The following is a 23,314-nucleotide window of genomic DNA, read 5'->3' on the forward strand; positions in this document are numbered from 1 at the left end:
CACTTCCTCGAGGTAATTCCTTAAAGGGTCAATTTTGGGAATTTTATGGATAATGTACGGGGAAGAGCTAAATTTCTTCTATTACATTAGAATTAGAGCACTCACTCCATGGTGGTACTTACAGGAATATTTTTTTTCTTTCTGGTTTACCTCATTTTATGGAATAATTTCGCACAGATCCTGCGTGTTTTCAGGTGAACGACGGCGGCGATCAGCAGAAAATGGCACCAATCAAAATGTACCGGGAACAACATCGCCACGGTTAAGGTAATTTTTAAAATTAATTTTTTTAAAGTTGAACTAGTGGTCAGGTTCCGTGACTGTATGTAGTCATCCTCTCCTGAATTCCATATTTTCATTGGATATTTTCTTCTGAGTGTGGTTCTTACCATCTCTTCTTTTCTCTCATTTCATTTCATCCAGTCATCATCGCCGATTAATGTAAGCTAGAGCTATTCTGGAGCTCTTCCAATGCCATTTATTTACGGAATGAATCCTCCAAATCCTCGAATGACACTCAACTGTATCGTAACTTGAATTCTTAGAATAACATCTCGATATTTGCCGAAAAATTATTCTTTATAAGCGCTAAATTTGTTTCTAAATAAGATAAGAACGTCTACATGAATATTTTTTGAAAGTAATATAAAGATGTATAATTAAATGTTCCATTCGCCTTACGTTTCCGCTCCAAACATCTTTTGTTTTCCATATTTCTTCTTCACTGGATGCCCTTTTCTTTTTATTGCTCCGTGGGATTTTTTTAGGGAGCTTGAATATAAAAAGAATGTTCTTGGATCCATTCCATTTCTATTCATGTCGGCTTCGGATTAATTGCACTTTCCTGTGAATGAGCTAATAATTTTATTGAATGGAATTCTCCAGGAACAGAAGGAACAAAATCAGGTTTAATCAGGATGTCCTGAATGTCCTGAGTTTATAATTTGGTCGCATGAAGTTTTTTTTTGGATTCTATGTATGTTTATATATGAAATACGAATACATAATATTAATATTATTAAATAAAACAAAAATAAAATAAGGTAAAATATTATTAAATGAATAATAAATGTGAATATTCAATCTCTGCCTCTCGAATTTTCCATTTTCTTACTCTTTTCGAAAAATCCACAAAATGAGACGTGGATTCTCTCGTTAGCTTTGTTATTCAGCTGTTTTTTTTTTGGTTTTGGGACAACGTCAGCGAGAATGTTACTGGTGAAGAATATTTTTAGATTTCCAGGAAAATATCCGTGGGAATGTGAATTTTCTTACGATCCTCTGCTTCGAGGAAAGCTTAAAGAAATAATCATATTCATTGTTTACGTCTGGAATTCGGACAATTTGAATTTTTAAGGAAACAATTCGACAGATCGACAGATTCCCTTCCACTGGATGTCGTAAGCGGCTGTATATTAAAATATGCAGGGCAAGGCCGTAGGAGCGCGATATCCCATAAGTACACTTTTCCGGAGTAGAAAGCTTTAAACGCTTCAGGGGTGCGGTGCTACTTAGCGAATATTAAAAAAACGTAATCGTTCGGGAGAATTTCCGGGAATAGGAAAAGGTTTCAGAAATTTGATCGTACGATTTGTTATAAGAAAATTGCGGTGGCACAAATTTGCTGCATTCATTCATTTTCGTATAGGAAAGGCGATCCACTGGATCAGTGATGATGCTGGAATCGGAGATTTTTCCTTTTTGTGGGCTGTGCTCACTTATTTTCAAGGGAAATTTATGTGAATAATAACAAGAAAATTACTTCAGCTAGTTTTAGTTGCTAACATTGAGTGAACAATAAATAGAAGGAGGCTCATAGATGAAGAGGGAGAGAGAGAGAGGGGGTGAGAGAAAGGAAAAAAAGAGAAAGAGGAAGAGATGGTGGTGGTTAAAATATGCAGAGGAACAAAGTGCATCTCATATAGGTTAGCGTGACAAATTTTTGCATTTAAATTGATGATAATGGTATTTTTTTTAGTTTTTATTAATCATCCAAGTCTTATCGACTATTACGGTCCCTCCTGGTGCCAGGCACATCAAATATCGAATGCATCAGTGTGTGTGTGTGCATCATCAATTTTTGTGGATCCTACAAAGTTTGTCTGCTTCTTTTAAATTATAATGTGATTCTGGAGGATAGGAACGGAGAATTCCATGCCGATGAACGCTAAATTCGATCGGAAAGGGGATATTTTAAGCGAAAAATTAATGTAATCAGCGAATTTCTATGACCTATATCTTTGGAAAGAACAAGGTGAAGTTCTTTTTTTTTCACTCGTGGTGCAAATGTTTCAGCAGCATTTTTCCTTATATTTCATAATATCCTAGAATATTTCCATAATCCGCTATATCCTTTAGTTTAAAAATTTAGAAATTGAGGACGTTAATACCTGTTGTTCTTGAGAAATAATATATATTAACGAAAAATAATATTTATAATAAGATGTAAAATCTTAAAATCATTGTTTCGACTTAATTATTGTCAAAAAAAACTGGTCAAATTCTCATGTAGCCTATGCGACGACCGCTTGTTCGAATTTCTACCGTACACGGTTGTGATTTACCCTTAATCCCTGATTATTCCGGATGACTTTACGATAGTGTGGTGCCTGAATTTTGGTGCAACTCATTGTTATCACGAGAAAATCGAAAAATTATGGGAAGTACTAGTTTTTTTTAAGAATTTTTTTGGATTTTTTAAATTTATTTTATGGATTTTTTCCTACATCACATACATTTCGCAACCTCGTATGCAACATTTTTGGTGCAGACTAAAACGCTCTATAATTACCAGCAACTAAAATTACCTCAATTATGACGGATCCACATCATGGGATGACGTGAATTCGCTTCATTACGGATGTCACGGCTTCGTCGTTATTTTTTTTGTGGAATGATGAAACCATCCGTCAACAGTTATTAACCGGCTCGTAATGGCATTCATCAACATCGGCGAATACAACCTACGCACGTTTTCCACTAAATGTTTATTGTTTACGAGCGGACATTGCTCGATCGACACCTCCACGTCTTCTCCTCATCTCACCGCGACGGGTTCTCGTTAATTTATGTTTATGATAGATTCTAAAGAATGATATAAATAAATAAGCTATCAAACATCCTCACATTTTAGCGTTTGCGAGAAGAAAATAGTGTTAGAGAGCGAAAATTAAATGCTAAAGAGGATCACGATGGATTGAGGATAGGATTACAGGCATATAGTTTGAATAAATGGAAAGGAGGATGAATAGAAGAATGTTTAAAGTAGATTATATGTGGATAAGAGGGAAAATTAAAAAGAGAAAATTCAAAAAAATTAAAGAGAAAATTTGTTCATCGAGATGGAAGATTTTACAATGTAATTTTAAAAGAAATTTTTGCAGATTTTATTAATTTTGTACGGAAACGGTCCTAGAGCATTTAACCAATAAAATTTGGAGATTTTAAGGACATAACTTTGGAGATTTTAAGGGCATAAATTTTCATTGCTAATTTAATTATTTTCTTTTCTAGAAAACTACTTCGAAATACAAGTAGACCTTAAAGTTTTTCTAAAAAAAAATTTGCAAGTGAACAGATGTCCTTGAAACGATACTCAGTAAGTCATAGACAGCAGGTGGCGACAGCTGACAGGTGGAATTTTTAAGAAATTAATGTCTGGATAGAAAATCCACCTGCCCTTTCCTACTACAGCCTTTTTCTAACACTTATTTTTTAGAGGGATGAATAAGGATCGTTTGTCGATATTTTCAATCTCAAAAAAATCTAAGATATTTACGGGGACCATCATAAAATATTTTTATGGATTGAATGTTACCGTAGCTAAATTGCAGTGCGTAGTAAATAATTGGATGTGACTCATAGATTTTTTTTAATTTTAAAAAATTCACTTGGCCAAGAATTGCCTTTTCAGAATCGGTAGACGCTCCTCTTATTCCAGAGAATTCCTAATTTTTCTGAATTAAAACACGATTGAGAATTTCTTAACGAAAGAAATCTCTTAGATGGCAAAAAAAAATAAAATGAATAAATAATGAAAAAATATAAAGTAAAATAAATAAAAGAATAAAATGAATAAATAGTGAATGAATAAAATTTAAATAATATAATAGTATTGAAACAGTATTAATATTAGTAATATAAATATTTAACACTTGAATAAATAAATGCATATTTAATATAGTTTAGGTGAGCTCCTGGAAGAAATTGAATTTTTAATAATTGAAATATGTTTTTCCAAGCCTTTCCGGTTTCGGCTGTGTTCTTATACGAATTATCCACGAGGAGGAGGAATTCTCTTTGGAATAATTGCCTGCTCATGAAGGATCACGGCTGCGCGGCAAAATTCAGTCCTCACTTCCTGTTGAAATCGGATAGGTTTATTCAGTTAATGCGGTGAGAGAGGAACACAGCCCTCCCTCATCGTCTCCCCAGGCATCCAGGGGGTTCGGCAGGCAGCAAGGTTTCGTGGAAAGCCATCCTCGGCTGCTTTGTGTTCCGCGGTGGTGATCACGGCTGTAATTGCTATGTCGCGAAGAATACGCACGGATTATCGCCGGCGCACCACGAAGACCGCTCGCTAGAACTAATAAGCTATTATTTTTAATTAAAAAAAAAGATCTATAGGATGTTTGTACCGCTTAGAAAGGAGTAGTCGCCTTTTTCGTCTTGAACTTTGGTTTTAAATGGGGAAAAAATAGAAGAAATTCACCAAGCAGAGATGACTAAACCTAGTCATAGTTTTGCAAGAATTTCTAGAAGAATTTCAGGATTATACTGACCTTATTGGAATCGATTTTAAATCGTTCTATTGATCCTCATTACATACGTAATCTGAATCTTATGACAACAATCAGAGAAAAAAACGTATTTTTCGTTGAGATATTTTTCCCCTCAGTTCTCACAGGGTAGCAGCGAATTTTTGTAGAGTTCTTAGTGTAAACATTAGAGTCAATTTGGCTGAGCTACCGTATCGTTAGCCTCATCGATCATCTTCAAAAACGAAGCTAATTAATACTCTAACAGGGATCTCCGGAGCGAAACGTACTCGGCTTTACGAAAGATTTCCCTCTAAAGATTCGTTTATTTTACATTTATTTTCAAGGAAGATTTCTTCGTCATGTTCTCAAAAACATTTTAACATATTCGTTGCAGAAAAAAATAGGAGAGGTGTAAAATTTGCATCTTTTTTTTGCCCAAGAACTTTTAAAGGGAAAGGATGGTGGGGAGAAGTGCAATGCTCTGAAACTACTACTACTTCAAATGTGTCGATCATGTTGATAATATGAATTAATAAATAGAAATAATAATAAAATAATAGTAAATATAGAAATAAAGCAAGATAAAATACGTAAACAATAAGGAAATAAATAAAATATAATAATAAGTGAATATAAAATAGTAATAATAATTAATATAAAATAGTAAATAAATGAAATAAACCGAGCTTCGGATCACATAACTGAATAAGTAAGAAATACATTTATATTATATTTTTGAGTAAAGGAAAGAAAATAATTGAAGGAAAACAAAACAGCAACGTAGCTACCTGCTCAGACCACTGTTTTAAGTGTTAGATCAATGATAATTTATATTTCATGGATATCTGTCCTAAATCCGACATTGCGATTTAGCTGTGCATTTTGTTACGGGGTGAGGTAATTTATGAGTTAATTTTTTTCACTCAATGCGATTCCATTTTTCTCTTTTTCATTTTTTTTGTCCATTTATCATTCTTACATCGTTTCGTGTGATCGTTCTTAGCGCTTGATGGCGGTGCAAATGTTTCAGTGCCTCGTGATGAGGGACGTATGCTAGGGACGTACCTCAACGAATGTTCGGTTAAGCAATATGATTTTTTTTTGGCACAATTGGCACAAAAAATCGGCAATCAGAAGAAAAATTACGAAAAATCCTGGAATCCTTGGTTTTTTAATACAATATCATCTCTTTCTTTTTCATTTTTTTTTAATATTCCGTAATTTCTAGAGTTTCTAGAAAAGTTTCCCCACAATGTTAGATATTCTAGCATTCTATCAGTTGTGCGAAAAATTAGGAAAATCCTGTGTTTTGTGACTTTCTGATCATCTTTTCTACAACATTTCAATCTCTGAAGGGTTTTTTTTTCGTACTTCCTTCCAATAAAAGAGCGTTTATCTTCCAAACAGCTGTATCCTCTCTGCTGTTCTTTCTCGTGTTCTTTTTTTCTTTTTTCTCCCCATACTAATTTAAGATCCATCCTTCCATCATTTCCCAAAGTATCTTTTTTTCTTTAAGCCCAAATGAATGGCAGTTCGCTTTCGATCATGTCATCTATGATGCTGATGGACGTGCACAATTCACGAAATTTTTGCAATCCGAGTATTCCGAGGAGAATATACTTTTTTGGTGAGTTCATATGCATTTACTACTTCGTTCTTAATAATAAATGTTCGTAATTTGACCCTCAATTAGTGAGTAAAAAATGAAAAAAATTGAAGAAAAATGAAAAATGAAAAAGCAAAACTTGAGTTTGGAAAATTGCAGTTAATAGGAACTGCAGGATATGTGGAGGAACCACAGCAGTCAATAAAGTTAACCAGATTAGAGTATATTTTACGACAGTCCCAAAAAACCGTGTTCTCAGTGCTAACATTGGGTCCCTGGTTACAGTAACGATTACCAGAACATGTGATTGAACCTCTCAATCTTTGCAGGATATTTTTCCCAGGGCACCGCCTAAGTTCTAAGATTACTATTTGCCTAGAGGCGAATCCATGTAATTTGGGCATCTAAAAGCATCGATAAGGCAAAACATCCTTTTATGTAACATTTAAAGGAATTCTACAGGTAAAATTACTAAAAACTAAGTAGTAAGTGACCGTAAAATGTTCTTTGTTGCAAGAACAAATTAGTTATGGAATTCTACAGAATTCCACATTAGGATCCTAATAGCTAAGGGTATAAGGAGGCAAAAAATTACGCCGATTACGGATAGATGGTGGGAGATTCCGGGAATTTTTACTGTCTTAAAACTAACGAGACAAAGTTCAGCTTAAATTCTCTTCTAAATTTTTTTCTCTTTTAAGGTGGGCAGTTGAAGAGCTGAAAACTGTCTGCTCATCTGAATCTCGACCAGAATTCGAGCGTACCGTACTGGAAATGTTCGAAACGTTCATCGCTTCGGAAAGTCCACTGGCTATCAATATCGATCACGACACCAGAACTGATATTATTGATCGGTTGGTTTGCATTATTTGCTTTTATTTTCAAAGCAAATTATCAAATTTTGGTGACAGATATAACCTTATGAATCACACATAATCGAAATATTAAACCATTTCCTGTCTCCTCTACCTCACACATCATTCGTTGGTCATAAACTACATTAACTCCCTCTTCCCGGTAATGACTTACATCACTTAAATGACGGATGTTAGGGGATAATGCGGTTATTCGCATCATCGCCAGGTGGAGGTCTCGTCCTCAGACGCATCCGACCTCGTGCTGTTTGATCTCCAGAGCAGCCAGAGCGCGCTCAGAATATCCCCATCGGTTGCTGTTCGGATCCATCCAGCGGGTTGTGAGGTCCTGCCTGAACTTCCCTTCAGCCACTGATGTCCTCAAATCCTTCCTTTACCACTTGCATTTCTAGGAAACTCCACTTTTTCTAGGAAAACTTCTCTTAACTTTTTTATTTCAAGGAATTTCATTAAGTAGGGTATGTAGGAAACGATCCATCTTTACAACTTCAGCCTCTATCATCTGTCTTAATGGTTCTGGAGCAAAATGCGATCCATCAACATAAAGAATTCAGTGCACCATAATAACACCTAACTATAGAATAGACGTTATACCTGGACAAGTATGCAATAAATATATAATAAAAGAATGATGACCTCCTTATAAGGTAACTGGAAAAAAACAAAAACGGTCCTCTGCGACTACTTTTGAGGGCAAGATCATATTTCTTACTGGGTTACCAATGGTACAATGCATCTTTTCCATGAAAAACCATTGCCAGAAAATCGCCGAGCAACCGTGGAAAGGGCGGGTGTAACGCAGTCGGTAAGAGGTTCCACTGCGACAGCACGATCGATCAAAGGTTCGAATCCGCCCCGGTGCTCACCAAGGCTTTCATCCTTCCGGGATCGATAAGTCCGGGTACCAGACTTGCCCGGGAGGATAAAAACACTGACTTGAAACATCGGCTAGCCCCCGCAAGTCATTGTAGGGGCCAGTTACACGTTCGTAAACCTCGAACGATTCTGAATTGAAGTGGAAGTGGTGGCGGATCCCAAGCGGATTGATTAAATCCAGACACTTTGTCCTTTATCCATGTGAGCAAATTTCTTGTGGCCGTTCTCTATGTGGTTTTTTATCGCTCGCACTGTTTGTTTCCCTCCAGGCCAAGGTCACGTGTTCTTGACCAAATACGAGGAGATACGAGGGCGTACTCAAACATGAGTAACCTGAACCTTTGAATCCTAATTAACTACAAACAATGCTCTACGATAAGACACGTGAAAGCAATATTATAAAAATATCCGAGAAAAAAACGAGGTTGTTGTCGAGAAAATGGGGAAAAGGTAGGTGAGTAACGAGTCACAGGATTAAATCCGTGAGCTAATCCAACAGTCCTCGCGCGCAAATTGACGCCCTGTAGATCAAATGTCGTTGGTCAAATGCTGATCACCGATTCCTAAAGTCGTCATGGAATAACGAAATTTATATGTTTATAATTTATAATTTATATGTACATATATTTATATTTATTTAATTTAACTATAATTTATGTGTTGTAAAGTTTTTATGTTTTTTCGTTCATTTTTCTCCCAGCAATCGAGTTTCTCTGTCAACATACACAGTAAAATATAATTAATATTCAAAATAAATAATTTAGTGAGTAAGGAGGAGTAGGAGTGAGTTAATAAACTTTTAAGCATATTTATTAATATAAATGCTTAATTGTTCATTATAAACGTTTTTTAAATTTTAACCTCTCATTCCTAAAAGCTGAAAGATCATTGATCATCTACATCAACATGCATAAACCGAAAAACTAATAAATTCCGAAATAATGAGGTTCCCAAGCAAATGGGACCCATAATTCATCAGTTTTTACGTCAGCGCCTGATATTCATTTGACTTAGTGGGATTTCAATTAGGTTTCTCACGATCGCACGTGCCGTGTTTTCAATGAATGGAATGAATTGTTTTCTAGCACAGTTAGTTAGAGATTCGTTCCGTTCCTTGCGAGAAAAAATTTCATGTGTTTCACATTTTATCACTTTTACTTAAATTAGAAAATTTCAAAAAAATTCTGAATTCCTGGTCTCCAGGTGAGATCTCAAAACAAAGCATAGCAACCATAAGATCGACTAAGCTATTCGCTCATATATTTTCTAATTTTTAAAAGAAAATGTTTCTGTCGTTTAATTACTTTTTTTCAAAGAAAACCATAGAAAGAAAAAAACGCACTGTAGTTTTTTTCTTTTTTTTTCTGGGGGGTGGGGAAAGAATTCTCCGTTCACATAACTATCTCGAATTTGCGATAGTGCAGGGTTTTTTTTTAATTTTTCAGTTGTGAATTCTAGATTTTGCTCTAGTGAACAAAATAATTAAGCATGACATTGAATAAATATTTTAAAATCTAGGGTAACCTTTAAAAATTTTTTTTGTATTTACAAGTGATTAATTTGAAGGTAACAATATTTCAAAGTTACATAGTTATTTCAATTAAAATTCCATTCACAGCTGTCGTTTAATACATTGCACAGCCCCACATATTTTATTCCCATCCGTCGCATTCGTCGCATCCGTCAGAAAAGGATGCATTCCATTTAAGGCTTTATTTTTTCTTCTTTTTGAACAAATTTAATAGAAAATGTGCTTGCTGTCACATATGTTCCCATCTCATTTCAATTAAGTTTCTGAAGAACTCGTTCCTCGTATCCTTCATAAAATACTGTAGCAGAAGTAATAAGCAGATTACTTACTTTTTCTTTAATTTTCGGAGGAGTGAGGAGGGTCCCTAGACATTAATATCACGCTGTATATGAAAATTTTCAATTTTTCATTTTTCTTCCGCATTTTTCAACCCTCAATTTTTCTCTTAAAATCGCTCCACCGAAGGAATGCGAAGCTACAATATAGTGCCATTTTATAATGCGAATTTCTCGGCTAGATAGGGGATTCTTGCGAAGACAAATTACTTTTTAAATTTCCCAAAAAATTTTAGAAATATTTTTTTCTAATCTCCTAATATTTTTTAAATCCACGCTTGATACGAAAATGTCAAGGTCATTCTTATTTTGTTTTTTTTTTAGGGTTGAAAATCAGGATCCTTCATCGTTCCCAGACAACATTTACGAAAGAGCACAGGCTCATGTTTATCGACTCATGGAAAAGGTTCGTCTTCTAGTAGTTTTTTTTTCAACTGTCTCTCTCAACTATACCTATGTTTATCTAACAAATTTACTGCTGGATAATACCATAAGCGATGTATCCGCAATTCATGCAATATATTTGAAGAAAATTCAACAATTTATTTTTTTCTTTCCTTGAATTATTGGAGAAAAGGGTGGCAAATTGTGTTGATCAAATCGAACAATTCACTAATGTAAAAATGTTTTTCTTCATAAATCCCGAATTAAGATTTGACTAATTATTTATTCTTGGAGTTTCTTGAAGAAAATAGACAGAATCTGGTTAACTGACATATCCAAACGGGAACAACTGCGCGGAAAACGAGTCAAAAATTGGTAGAAATGCGGATAAATCGATAATGACAACTGACACTTTAGCTTTTACTTTGTCTGAAACAAGGATGGGTATTTTCTGATTTTCTCCAGGATTATAGTAATCGCTATCACACTAGATCCTGTGAACATTTAATTATTTACGTTTTTATATTTTTGTTTTTCCCCATCTTCGATCGAATTCGTCAATGTTGCTGTTATTTAACGATGAACACACGAAAGATTAACGATTGACGTATGAAACCTCGTAATTTCCGTGAACGTAAATAAATAACAGAGAAAGTTCCTCTTCTAACATTGAAACACAATTGAGGAACTACACCTTAGAGTTCACCTCATACCTATGAAGAACATGTGGGAATTTTTCACCATCCCGCAATTTTTCCGATGTTTTAAATCGAAAGAATTCTGTGTACTCAAAAAAAAATCACAACCAAATTTTTTTCGGTCATCTTAGTAGAAGGTTTTATTTTTACACACTCAGACGGCCATTATTGAGCTTTCTTCAAATCACTTCAAAACAAATCAGCCCACGTCATTTCGGGTCCCGTTCTTATTCGATAAGATGTCAGGATGACATCGTTGAAGACAACGTCAACAAATCCTTAAGTCGTCTCTCGCCGTTTTGTTTATGTAGGTAGTATTTGACTTGTGTTTACGGGCCCCGAGACATTTGTGTTGGGCGCTTCGGCGCTCAGAATGACAACGATGAAAACGCTACACTTTCGCAGTTGACGTGGAATGAGAAGAAAATCAGGAAGAAAGAAATTTATGGCGCCATAGAAGGGAAAAACTAGCCTTTATCTTACGAAATATTTCAGGTAGAATTATTAAAGAGTTGTGTAAGTATTAAGTACCCCAATATGTGTTTAAAAATTATTACTATTATTATTATTATTTTAAATATTATTTTAAATTATTATTATTCCATAAATTATTTATTACTTCAATATTATATTATTTTGAAAAACACTATATTATTCAAGATTTGTATTATATTATTTAAAAAATATTATTTAAAAAACTTTCTATGTTTGTTTCTTTTACTATAACTTTTTTATATCTCAAAATAAAAAAAAACAAAAAATAAATAAAGTAAATAAAAAATAAAATAAAAAAATAAATATAAATATGAATAAAAAACAGTAAATAAATAAATAAAAATAAATAAATAAAATAAGTAAGTAAAAAAAAAGTAAAAAAAAGTAGTAAATTAAAGTAAATAATAAAGTTTTAAAGCGATAAAATAATGAAATAATAGAATTTACTTCCCAAATGTACTCATCATCATTAAATGACTTTTATCTTCAAATATACTCATTAGCCCTTCTCTTCGAGCTGATTTTCCAAGAAAATTTGAGATATTTAACAAATTTTTAATAAATTTCCGAAATGGTACAAAAGAAATAATTCGTTTTTTTATAGGATTGCTTTTCTCGATTCGTCCATACACCAGCATATAAAGAAGTCGCAAAAAAGATCGGTCTACCGCAAACATTTCGATTCAACGAAAAAATCACACCCGCCTGTTGATCGATGACTACATATTTGACGTGAAATCCATACGTGAAACAGGCAGCCATCTACTATTTGTACGTATTTATTTCTGCAGTGGAATGGATTTTTCGATCGTTTTTTACCTACACTGTATCCGGAAAGTTAACGCTCCTGGTCCTGCAGCAGAGAATGATTTTCTTTTTTTTTGTGATTTCTACCTAATCTCCTCATTTATGCTATATATGTAATTATTTGTGGACCTACATATGTAGCCCCGTTCAATTAAAGGACCACATACTTAAGAGCCTTTAATGTGAATTGTACACACTCTCGGTATTCCTCATCGTCATTTATGTAGTTCACCGAATCAGTTTTGAATTGTATAATTGGCTCATCTGTAAAGAAAAAAATGTGTGGAAATTCTCACTATATTTAAGGATATTCAGAATAATTGTCAACTTATTGATCTCAGCAGAAGTCGTTCCTATTCCTATTCTATACATTACTCCAGAATACATCAAAACAATTTTAATTACTCTCGTTATTTTTGTTCTCTCCTTAGCTGCTTCTTGTAGCATTTGTGCGCTACTATGAGTGGGCTACGATGGGCTTCGTCCCGTATGTCCAGTTTTTGGGCACCATTTCTAATTTTCGATGTAACACTTTTTATTCCGGAGAAATTAATTTGTAATCGTCTTCTTTTTTTTTTCTTCTTCTTTTTTTTTATTTTGCCCAACGGGTTACCTCAGAAACAAATTGTAGGATAGATTATTGTCATGTCGGTCAAAAAATGAACTCCAATAAATATTCTCTAACACTAGCCTGCTTCGATTTTTTCGAAAATATCCATGATTCGGTAAAAATACCGAAGGAAAATTATTGGTAATAGAATCCTATCTTGCTTACGAAGCATTATAAAAAAACTTGTTTAGTTGAGAGAGGTCAAGCAAAGGGAAGTTCCTCACTCAATTCCAAATATTTCCTTTGTTACCCCTTTTTTTTAATTTTTCCACTTGGAGTGGATTACATTTTTACGAAAATTATAAAAAATTAACAAAATTCTTACTAAATGAGAACAAATTACTATTCAAATATTTTCTGGAATAGGATTGAAATTACAAAAAAAAACTATAAAAATTTTTTTTTGTTCTCTTGACACTAGTGTTCTATAACAATTTTAACCACTTAGATGATCCGCCAGTACATAGTTTGCCTTGGCATTGTCTCGTGTATCGCTTTACACGAATCTAAGCCTTGCATTCCATGATTGCCTGGTTAATCGATCTTCTACGAGGATTCTCTACTTCGTGGTCCATATTACTGTGTAATGTTCTCTGGAATAGAATTCCACCATCGATAACATTGAATTCGGGTGTTTTCTCGGATCCAGCGCAGGTTTCTGGCGTTTTCTAAGCGTTTGCTCCGCTATATTTTGATGTTGGATATATTTTGGTTAAAGGCATCACTCCACGAATCTGAGGTGGTACGGATTCCAGGTGGAGTATTCGTATACGGGATAGTAGATTACGGAGAGGGGGCGATTCCGTTCATTTCTTCCTAATTCCCGTAAAAAACGGCCTGGACCATGGAGCGCGTGCACAAGGTTGGCGTGGTCCAATCGAACTCGTAGAAAATTGCGCGCCGGAACGCTCGAAGCCGTATCTTCCCCGCCGTTTTCTACGGTAATTAGGAAGAAATGAACAGAATCACCCTATTCCCTATAATCTACGACCCCGTATACGAATACTCCACAGGAAATCCGTACCACTCCAGATTCGTGGGGTGATGTCCTTAAGGGTTTAGACTCTGATTTGACTGATAAAACTGGGGACTGATTTATGCTCTATGCTCACCTCCGTAGTCTACAACCTGAACTCTACGTCTTCCCTGGGGTTTCCGTACCAAGTCGATTTCATGACACGTTATCTTTAAATTTTGCACACCAGTGTAGTTGTCAAGCCGTGGGTTCGACTTCATTTGCTTCATTCTGCCCCGAGGCTAGGTGTTACTAGTAGGTAAAACAGTGTAAACACGGCACATATATGTTTTTCGATAATAGCTAACCTTTTTCTGAGTTTTCAATTTCCTTGAAGAAGTACCGTTACCTTTTTCGTCCTTTTTTTTCTTTCTTTTTTCCACGTTTTTCCCTTCTCCACAAAAGACTCCACTGCCGCTTTTACAGAGATTTTTTAAACCCGAATTCGGCACAATGTTGGAAGAAAAGAACTCAGTGAGATGTAAAAAACTCAATTCAGTTTTAAAACTTCGAGTAAACTACAACAGCTACGTAACGAGTCAACATAAACATACATATAAACATAAAATATTCATTATTGTATTGTATTGATTATTATATTGAGTCTCACGTTTTTTTTTCGGAATAACTAAGACTTCCACATTTTTTGGTGGATCTATAATTAGTAGAGAAAAATCCGAAATCAACATCTTAAGGGTTCAAATTCTCAGAATGAAAAAGTGTAACATTTCTCTACGTTTACATGTATTTTAAAATTTACACTAGCTATAATTTTCATAAATATTTGAAAAGTTGAACCAGAAATATCAACATTTTGGTCCTAACCTAAGCATAAATAAACATCACTAAAAGTCAGGATACTTCTTCTGACAAGATGAAATATGTGTGAAATAAAAGTTTATTTGTGAACTAACGACTGCTCAAATTAACTTCATAATTTATTTATTTGATTATAATTCTCCTCCGGACATTCTTCTTGTTTCACTTGCCGCACGTCTTCTAAGATGAGCAAGTGGTGGTAGTCGAGTCGGTCGTGCATAAGACCATGGCGAACGAAATACTGAAATTTTTCAAGCATTAACGATAAAGGTTCAAACAAAGTTGTGAGTTATTCTATTTATTGTTTAATTTTATTCTTTTTTTATTTTTAAGAACGGTAGTGGGGAGGGTCCGCAAGAGGTTCCGCTGCCTGCACAATTGATCGGAGGTTCGAAACCACCTTGTGCTGACCAAGCCATTCATCCCTCCGGAACCGATAAATTGGTACCAGACTTGTCTGGGAGGAGAAAAACGCTGACTTGAAATATCGGCTGGCCACCGCAAGTCATTGTGTATAGGCCAATACGAGTTCTAAAACCTCACCTTGATCACCTTGATCACCTTGACTCCCGTTGATCTTCGAACTGGTCGAGCGGGCTCCAGTAATTCTTCCATTTGTCCCGATCACGTGCCAGGGTAGCTCAGTGGTTCCTCCTTTCGCGTGGGACACGAAGAGCATCATAATTTTCTTTGAAGGACTTCGTGAAGAAATCTGACCATCGGGTCGGCGGTCTTCCTGTAGTGCGCTTAATATCGCGGGGGACCCACTCGCTCACGGCTCTGGTCCAACGGTTGTCATTAAAGCGCATCACGTGTCCGGCCCACCATATTTTACTTTCTTTGGCAAACGCGGCGGCATCTCTAATCTTCGATCGTTGACGTAGGAGAGAACTTCGAATCCCGTCCCTCACTTGCGTGAAACGGGATACTCCTAGCACTACTCCCTCAATTGCGCGTTCAATGACGCTCACCGCGTTTTCTTCCTGCTTGCGAAATGCCCAGGTTTCCGAAGCATAGGTCAAAGCAGGAAGTACGGTGGTGTTGAAGAGGTGAGCACGGAGCCGGGTGTTCCTGGTCTTCTTCACTACATCCTCGATGCTCTTGTACGCTCCCCAATCCGCTCTTTTCCTCCTGCCCAGCTCGGGGGTCAGGTCGTTCATCATGTTCAGTTCCCGACCCAGATAAACGTAGCTGCTGCATTCGGATATTTTCGTTCCGTTGAGCGTGAATGGGGCATCCGAGACCCATCTGTTGCACATGAACATCGTCTTTTGCAGATTCAGCTGAAGACCAATGCATCCACATGTTTCGTCGAATTCGGTCAGCATTCGTTCCGCTTGGTTGATGCTGGATGTTATCAGTACGATGTCATCAGCAAAGTGCAAATGGTGTAGCTGCCGGCCATCAACCTTCACTCCCTTGTCGTCCTATTCCAACTTTCGCATTGCGTTCTCGAGGGCGGCTGTGAATATTTTGGGTGAAATTGTATCACCCTGTCCGACCCCCCTCTTCACGTCAATGATGATGTTCTTGTAGGATGGCGAAATTCCGGTCGTGAAGTTACTGTACAACTCTCGAAGTACCTTTATGTGCTGAGTAGGGAGCCATTGGTTGTCCAAGGCTTCCACGACCGCCTCTGTCTCAACTGAGTCGAAGGCCTTCTTTAAGTCGATGAAGGTGAGACCTCGGTGAAGGTCTAAGACCTCAACGATTACGAATTGCAGGAAAAACGCGCTTGTGCATCCCAAGCGGATTGACTAACTCCAGAAACTTTGTCCTTATCCTTTAAGAACAGTAGCGCTAAGGAATTCTATAAATTCCCTTTCGATTCAATATCTATTTCAAGTATTTGAACAGTCCATATCCAACTGTATGAGTTATTTGTAGAATGGATGTACTACACATTTTGTATGGAAGTAAAAATGCGGACCGTGGGTCAAAATACAGTATATACAGTCGCAGTTGCTGCCGAGGTTGAATTCCCTACGGGACGAGCTACTTACCTGTAAGTTTTATATATGGATTAGTATTTTAACGGGGAAATTTTGAAAAAAAAAATTAACTTGCACCAACGGTATTAGTAACAGTAATCATAGAAACATATATTCCCGCGAATGAAGTTAACGAACCTTCTTGACCGGAGATATTCCGCTCAACTGTACTAGTTAGATACGAATTTTCCTCATGAAGACGTCTTTCCTGAAAAATTGATTTCCATTGTTCATAATCACAGAGAGCATGTCAGGAAATTTTTGAGGTCCCTTCACAAAAAGCTAGGACTAAGGATGCAGTTCACAATAATTAGCGTAATAAGGTTCAGTTTATTCTATTAATCCTAAAAAAAGAGGCGTGAGAAACAGCGTTAGTTGCATCGGTCGCTCCAACGATGCTACTTCTTACACGATAGAACGCGAGCGATTCCCGTCGAATGTTTGTAAGCCAACTGTTGTAACTCAAATAATCAGCAGAAGCTCTTTAAAAATCAAAATACAGGCAACGTAGCGTGGATTGCTATGCATCTACTTTCCGTTATAATTTCGTGTCATTGAGGCATCGATGCAACCAAAGCTTTTTCTGTTTCACACGTCTTTCTCTGGATTACTAAATGGGATTGAGCGTGACCACAAGTGAATCATAGCCTTTTCCTTCATTTTTCCGCGGATTATTCCCAGCACAGTCAATTCCCAATACGCTCCTTTTAATGGTAACATCGTGACAGTTCAAATTATTTTCACCATAAAATTTCAAAATTCACCATAAATCGGTACTAATCCTCAAAACTCCAGGACTTTCTTAGGTGATATTATGAGTTATTTATTTTTATTGACAACCATTATTAATAAAATAATAATAATGTTAAAATAAATACATAAATAAAAAAAATAATAATGAAATAATGCAAAATGTGAAATATCTGCGATAAATCCTACAAATTTTATTATGGAAGTCTGATTGAGCTGCGTTTACAGCATTGTCTCATTATAGCGTAGCCATTAAATATTACTTTACAATACTCTTTTCATGTTAACTCTTTCTTCTTAGGAGAAAAAAAGATCCTTTTACGAAGAGAAACTGCAAATTTTTATTGAGACTCATTATCGGGGATTTATTCCTTCTATTCTTTTGCAAAACTTGAATCTGACTCAAGTGCACTCGCGGTTAATTTTTTCTAAGATAATTTTTATCCTATACATTCAAAATTATAGCATTGAGAACAGTAGAAACCTGTAAAAAAGCAAAATTTTATTCAAAATTTTGCTTTTCACAGATTTGATGGAAATGGTGGCTGGTAAAACAAAGCAATACTGCTTTCGTCGATCGCTCGTATATCTGGTAAGTTATCAAGTCAGTCACCTCCAGACATCCTTAGTTTTATTTCAAAATCCTTGTGATATAGAATGAATTGAACGTAAAGAGGAGAAATTCTGGAAAACGAGAAAAGAAGGAGAAGTATAGTAACGAGATTTCTCCGTATGTGTGTGTTTTTGTTTGCTTGTGTCATGAAATTCCAAAAAGAGAAGGAGATGGGTCCCAGTGCGTCGGATTGGTACGCTGACGCCAATAAACAATAAATAACTTCCATTTTGTTTTTCATACATTTAATGTGATGATGAGTTATTGTCAGGGCCAAGCGCGTGATGGGTTTCTCCCATTGGGAGATCGTAAAAGGAGGGGTTTGCAAGGAAAGGAGGGTCGTAAGGGAGGGAGATTGCGGTAGGGAGTAGTGAATGGAGAAGGGCATAGTAACCAGGACAAAATATTACATAGTACTAAATAATTACATATTTTACTGAATATTATATTAAGTAATTTCCAGAATAATTTCCAGAAGTAGGAGAGCATCAACGTTTCGTGTTCACAATGCACAATATGTTAACACTATGAGAATATAACCGCCCAGGTTCGACACCTCGCCGAGTCAAATTTTTGCAAAAAAGTCAGAAGCTTGAAATCACTTTTAAAAGATGAAGAATTTAATTACACGTACTTTTTGGCAGTTTAAAAATGGGCTTAATGGAATTTATTGACCAAAAAGGTTTAGATTATGTGCATATTGTTAGGTCTGGAGGAAATAACCTACAAATAACTTCGACATAAGAGTAGAAATACTTTAGGTAGCTTTTTCCAGAGAAGATTGTAAGGATTGCCCTACAAGATTACTAAACTACTGTTTTTTCTTAGGAATTTCTAGTTATTTTTGGGACTCAGATGGGAGAAAATCTAAAAATTTTCTAGTTTTTTTTTTTTTTGAATTTTTCCCATCTAAAATAGCGTGCACAACACTAGACTGCTGTCTGAAGACTACCGATGTTCTACTTGCGTACTGATAATAAGAATTCCTTTGGGTTAGGGTAATCCATTATATTAATAGCAATAGGCATCAGGTACGTGGGCAGAAGTTATTAATAACTCAATAGTTTAGTGCCTTATGTGTTTAACGAGTTTAAAGGCATCACCTCACGAATCTGAGGTGGTACGGATTTCAGGTGGAGTATTCGTATACGGGATAGTAGATTATGGAGAGGAGGGTGATCCCGTACATTTCTTCCTAATTGCCGTTAAAAATGGCCCGGAAGATGCGACGTCGCACAAAGCTGGAGCGCTCCAGTCGATTTCCTTATAGAAAATAGTGCGCCGGAACGCTCGAAGCCGTATCTTCCGAGCCGTTTTTTTTCCGGGAATTAGGAAGAAATACACGGAATCACCTCCTTCCCCCCTACTATCCCGTATACGAATACTCCACCTGAAATCCGTATCATTTCAGATTCATGGAGTGATGCCTTTAACGCGATTCTTATGTCAAGCGAAGGAAAAGCTCTTGTAACAGTAGACTCGACACTCGAAAATCCGGTAACCACCGTCCATGTACGGATTTTTTTCTTTTCAAATATATCTGTACGCTTTTTACATATAGAAAAGATGTGAATTATTGAATTTTGCAATTTTTTCATTTTGTATTTCCAATTCTCGTAAGAAAAAAAATATAAAAACTCATTTCTAGTGGTCTAAGGCAGTAACGCTGCGTCTTTGTCTAAGATTTGTGAAAAAATCTACTGCACGTAGGTTTGGCGGTAGCTTCAACCTTAGCAAATTTTTCTTTTTTCTTTTTCTGCATTTTTTGGTCTTAAAAAATTCTGCTAGTGCAGAATTTGCGAAAATCTATGGATTATTCAAAAAATTAGATCAATTGACAACTACAGCCATCTCATAGTGATCTACCTGACCTGTTTTCATAGAATGTCAAGAATTAATTATCCATAAACCATAAATTTTTATCTTGTCACCCCAGAAATTGTTTCAATTCAATAAACAGGATTGAAAATTGTTTCCGGAAACAGAAAGCACACCTCGCCATTATCCTTGTACTCGGGTGGTCCTCGTATTGCTGAAGGTGTCGGTTCTGTTTGCTTGAAAAACAATTTTTTTCCTTTATCAGAAAATTTACATGATTCTAGTTAGTTTAGAATATTTTCAACTTACCTTCTTGCTTGAAAAAATCGACCTCAGCTTTTCTCCGACAGAGATCACTTTGTTATTTTCGGTATGAGGTAGACTTGAGGATGGCGGTGACGTTGAGGCCGAGGACAGCGAATTTCCAGACATTGTCCGCTGCTTTATCGTGTTTTGTGGGGGCCTGGATTTTTTTTATTATCTCCTATATCAGTACCTCAATGTAATAAAGACATAGAGTTTTTTTTTTCTTTTTAGTGAAAATATCATCTCAAGCAGTGGGAGATTACGAGATACTCAGTGAAATATTGAAGAAAAAATTGATAGGTAGTTCCCATTGAGGGAATCCGAGTTGCAGACATCACTGAGGACCCAAAAACCGCCTTTAATTTTCTATTTAATCTATATCTATATTTCTGATTTAATTTTCTACAAGCATATTTATTTCATACAAATTAAATGAAATTTCTTTTTTTCACCTCGATGTGAGACTCATCCACTGTTATTCAGTATTTGTTAGGGATTTTCTACGATTATCTGGCTGCATCGCGATAACCTTTAAAGGATTTCTTTCCGATGAATGTTTCATAAATCTCTCGCGTGTATGAGGAGCACCTTTTGCAATTATCTATAGGATTTTCTACGATTATCCGAGCGCCTACTGGTAGAGTAGTCCGCTGAGATTATTTTAAGCCGCGCCACTCAACAAAATCTTTTGTATTTTATATTAAAGCCATGGTGAGGGGGATGGCCTCAAGTAAAAAATACTTTGCGGGCGATAATGCTAATGTTCAGTGCGAAAAGATTATTATTACATTTTCTAACACCATTGAACCACATCCTTAGATCCTTATTTAAGATTTATTGCAAAACTACTGCATCGCATTTATTTTTGCATTTATTACAATTTGTTTATTTTATTTTTGCATCTATTTATTTTTGCATTTATTGCAATTGATTAACGAATTCTACGCTTACCAGGTTCTTTTCATATTTAGAACAACTGCCGATGGTGGTGTACGTTTAAGATTATTCATGAGTTTATCTCTGGAGAGTCTCCTTGGATGCGCATTTAACAGGAATGGACGGCGACTCGCCTGAAAAAATAATTATTTAAACGAAAATCTTTTTATCTCACGAATTTTCTCACGGGCATAAAATTAATAACCATAGAATACGATAGGTTTGTTGTCAAACTGTAGGATTAGGTGACTAGCTTAAGAGAAGGAGAGACAGTTTTAGGTGGGTCTATCAAAGAATCTCTCTTTCTTCTGGGTTCTAGTTGCAAAAAACGATGTTCTCTGGAATGATTGATATTTGAGCATATATCCAGGTAATGTTGTTATTCTTAAACCTTGTGAAAATATCTAAATCTACATAAGAGTAAATTGCACAGAAGAAAAATCAACAAACATACAAATGGTGTGGCTGGAGGTGGACCAATCGTCAAATTCTACGGTGATATCGTTCTCGCTTGCTTCATTGCTTGTTCGTCTACCGAATGATAAACGACGTCGAGGCTGGAAAACCAGAACATTATCGAAGGTGCGATCGGTTTACTATAATAAACTATTTTGTTTACCTTTTATTTACTACGTTTTTTCTTGTTTTTGTTTTTTTTGTTTACTATTTTGTTTCTATGCTGCTTACAAGATGGGTGACTCTGTGCAAAAAATGATGTCACTTTGATGAAGGGCGAAGTCAAGGATTAACTTAGCATAATTTAGATAAAAAAAACATTTTTCTAGTCAGAGCTGAGGGTCCCGTAGACAAAGTATCGTTCTAGTTCTATCTATACCTGGCTACCAACCAGCATACTGTACATCCTTAGATGCCCTTAGGTGGTTTTTCCCGTATAATCCTTGAATATCCGCAAAAAATCGTCAAATAGGCTGTGTTTTCGGGCTTAACATCCCTGTATCTGAAAATTTGAGAAAAAGTGACCTCAAGCAGTGGAGCTCACTCCTACAACCTTGTAACTTTTCAATTTCGGTGGCGAACGAAGAAAAAAAGGTCTAAGACAGAGAATTTGTCGACTTGTGACCATATGTGGAAAAATAGAGGTGTGATTAGACGTAAATGCTTATTGTAAAATGAAATATTTATAGGAATATGAATAAGATTTTCAATAAGAATTCATTAATAAGAATCGGCATACAGATAATTGGGAGAATTTATACTATTTAGCCAAGCCATTGCTCTGGAATATCCCCATTGCGGAATTATGTCTATTTATTTACGTAAGAAGGACTCACCCTCGTTTTTTGTGCTTCTTTTGCAAATCTCGTAATAAGCATTGCACAACTATCACTTCCAGCACGTACAGCTATTTCCAAAGCGGTCAGACCATCCTCGTTTCTCATATCAAGCATCTAATAGAGTCATAATTTCTCTGTTATTAAGAAACTGAGTTATTTCTCAGTACCTGCCAAAGATTTCCTCTTTTTAGAGCCATTTTGAGAATCCCTTTCACGTGTAGATTACGATTTTCTTTCGCAGCAAGCATCAACGCAGAATTTCCGTGCGAATCCTGCCACATTATATCGAGGAATGCCTTAATATTGGTCATTTCCGTGAGATCATGCTCAAAAACATTAACGGGGAATTTCAACTAACTCACATGAGTTACAAGAGCTGGATCTTCGAATGGATCCTCAAGTTCGTCGTCGATTGTTCGATCAGTCGGTGCGTTTGCATCCACACGCTTTTTCGGCTCATCGCCAACTTCGTCTGAGCCATTCATTTAATCCTCGACTTCGAGTGATAGTTAGTTCTCCCCGCTCCAAACCCGTTGAAAAATTATTTTCTGGAAAGATAGTTCTCTGAAGGTTCGAATGTAGCCGCTAACGCAATTGTACCGAACGTCAGGTCATTTCGATCCGACTGAATACCACATACATACCTTCGCTGCGTACATGAATAGTCGCGGTTTTTTCTTTGTGAAATAATGAGCAGAAATTAAATTATTAAATTAAATTATGCTTCACAGTCTGTTAGCCGTTTGTTATGCTTCGCGCCTTGATTTTTCGACACCTACCTTACTACTTTTTTT

At 36.0% G+C, this 23,314-nt stretch overlaps 2 protein-coding genes across 4 annotated transcripts in view; one reads left to right on the forward strand and one right to left on the reverse strand.

Annotated features, from left to right (window-relative positions):
- The window catches only part of RB195_020737 (uncharacterized protein), a gene marked incomplete at both ends in the record, with an annotated part of 44,936 nt that extends 32,664 nt beyond the window's left edge, over positions 1 to 12,272 (forward strand). The window contains 5 exons of the mRNA XM_064189171.1: positions 195 to 267; positions 6,277 to 6,387; positions 7,068 to 7,220; positions 10,308 to 10,389; positions 12,165 to 12,272. Coding sequence (XP_064045052.1) covers positions 195 to 267; positions 6,277 to 6,387; positions 7,068 to 7,220; positions 10,308 to 10,389; positions 12,165 to 12,272 — 527 coding nt within the window. The remainder of the gene's footprint in view (positions 1 to 194; positions 268 to 6,276; positions 6,388 to 7,067; positions 7,221 to 10,307; positions 10,390 to 12,164) is intronic.
- Positions 12,273 to 15,452: 3,180 nt separating this feature from the next.
- On the reverse strand, positions 15,453 to 23,005 carry RB195_020738 (uncharacterized protein; the record flags this gene model as incomplete). 3 transcript variants are annotated; one of them, XM_064189172.1, is made up of 9 exons in its annotated part: positions 15,453 to 16,220; positions 16,395 to 16,507; positions 16,941 to 17,010; positions 20,160 to 20,219; positions 20,293 to 20,446; positions 21,241 to 21,359; positions 22,518 to 22,634; positions 22,688 to 22,816; positions 22,883 to 23,005. In XM_064189172.1, 9 exons carry the CDS (start codon positions 23,003 to 23,005, stop codon positions 15,453 to 15,455), a joined length of 1,653 nt encoding a protein of 550 aa, XP_064045053.1. The 3 variants fall into 3 exon arrangements, with proteins under 3 accessions (XP_064045053.1, XP_064045054.1, XP_064045055.1); XM_064189173.1 differs by having other exon boundaries at positions 15,453 to 16,238; XM_064189174.1 differs by lacking the exons at positions 15,453 to 16,220; positions 16,395 to 16,507; positions 16,941 to 17,010; ... (2 more) ...; positions 21,241 to 21,359; positions 22,518 to 22,634 and having other exon boundaries at positions 22,743 to 22,816; positions 22,879 to 23,005.
- Positions 23,006 to 23,314: the final 309 nt, after the last annotated feature.

This window comes from Necator americanus, chromosome II, assembly GCF_031761385.1.
Source record: "Necator americanus strain Aroian chromosome II, whole genome shotgun sequence".
Classification (NCBI taxonomy): Eukaryota; Metazoa; Nematoda; class Chromadorea; order Rhabditida; family Ancylostomatidae; genus Necator; species Necator americanus.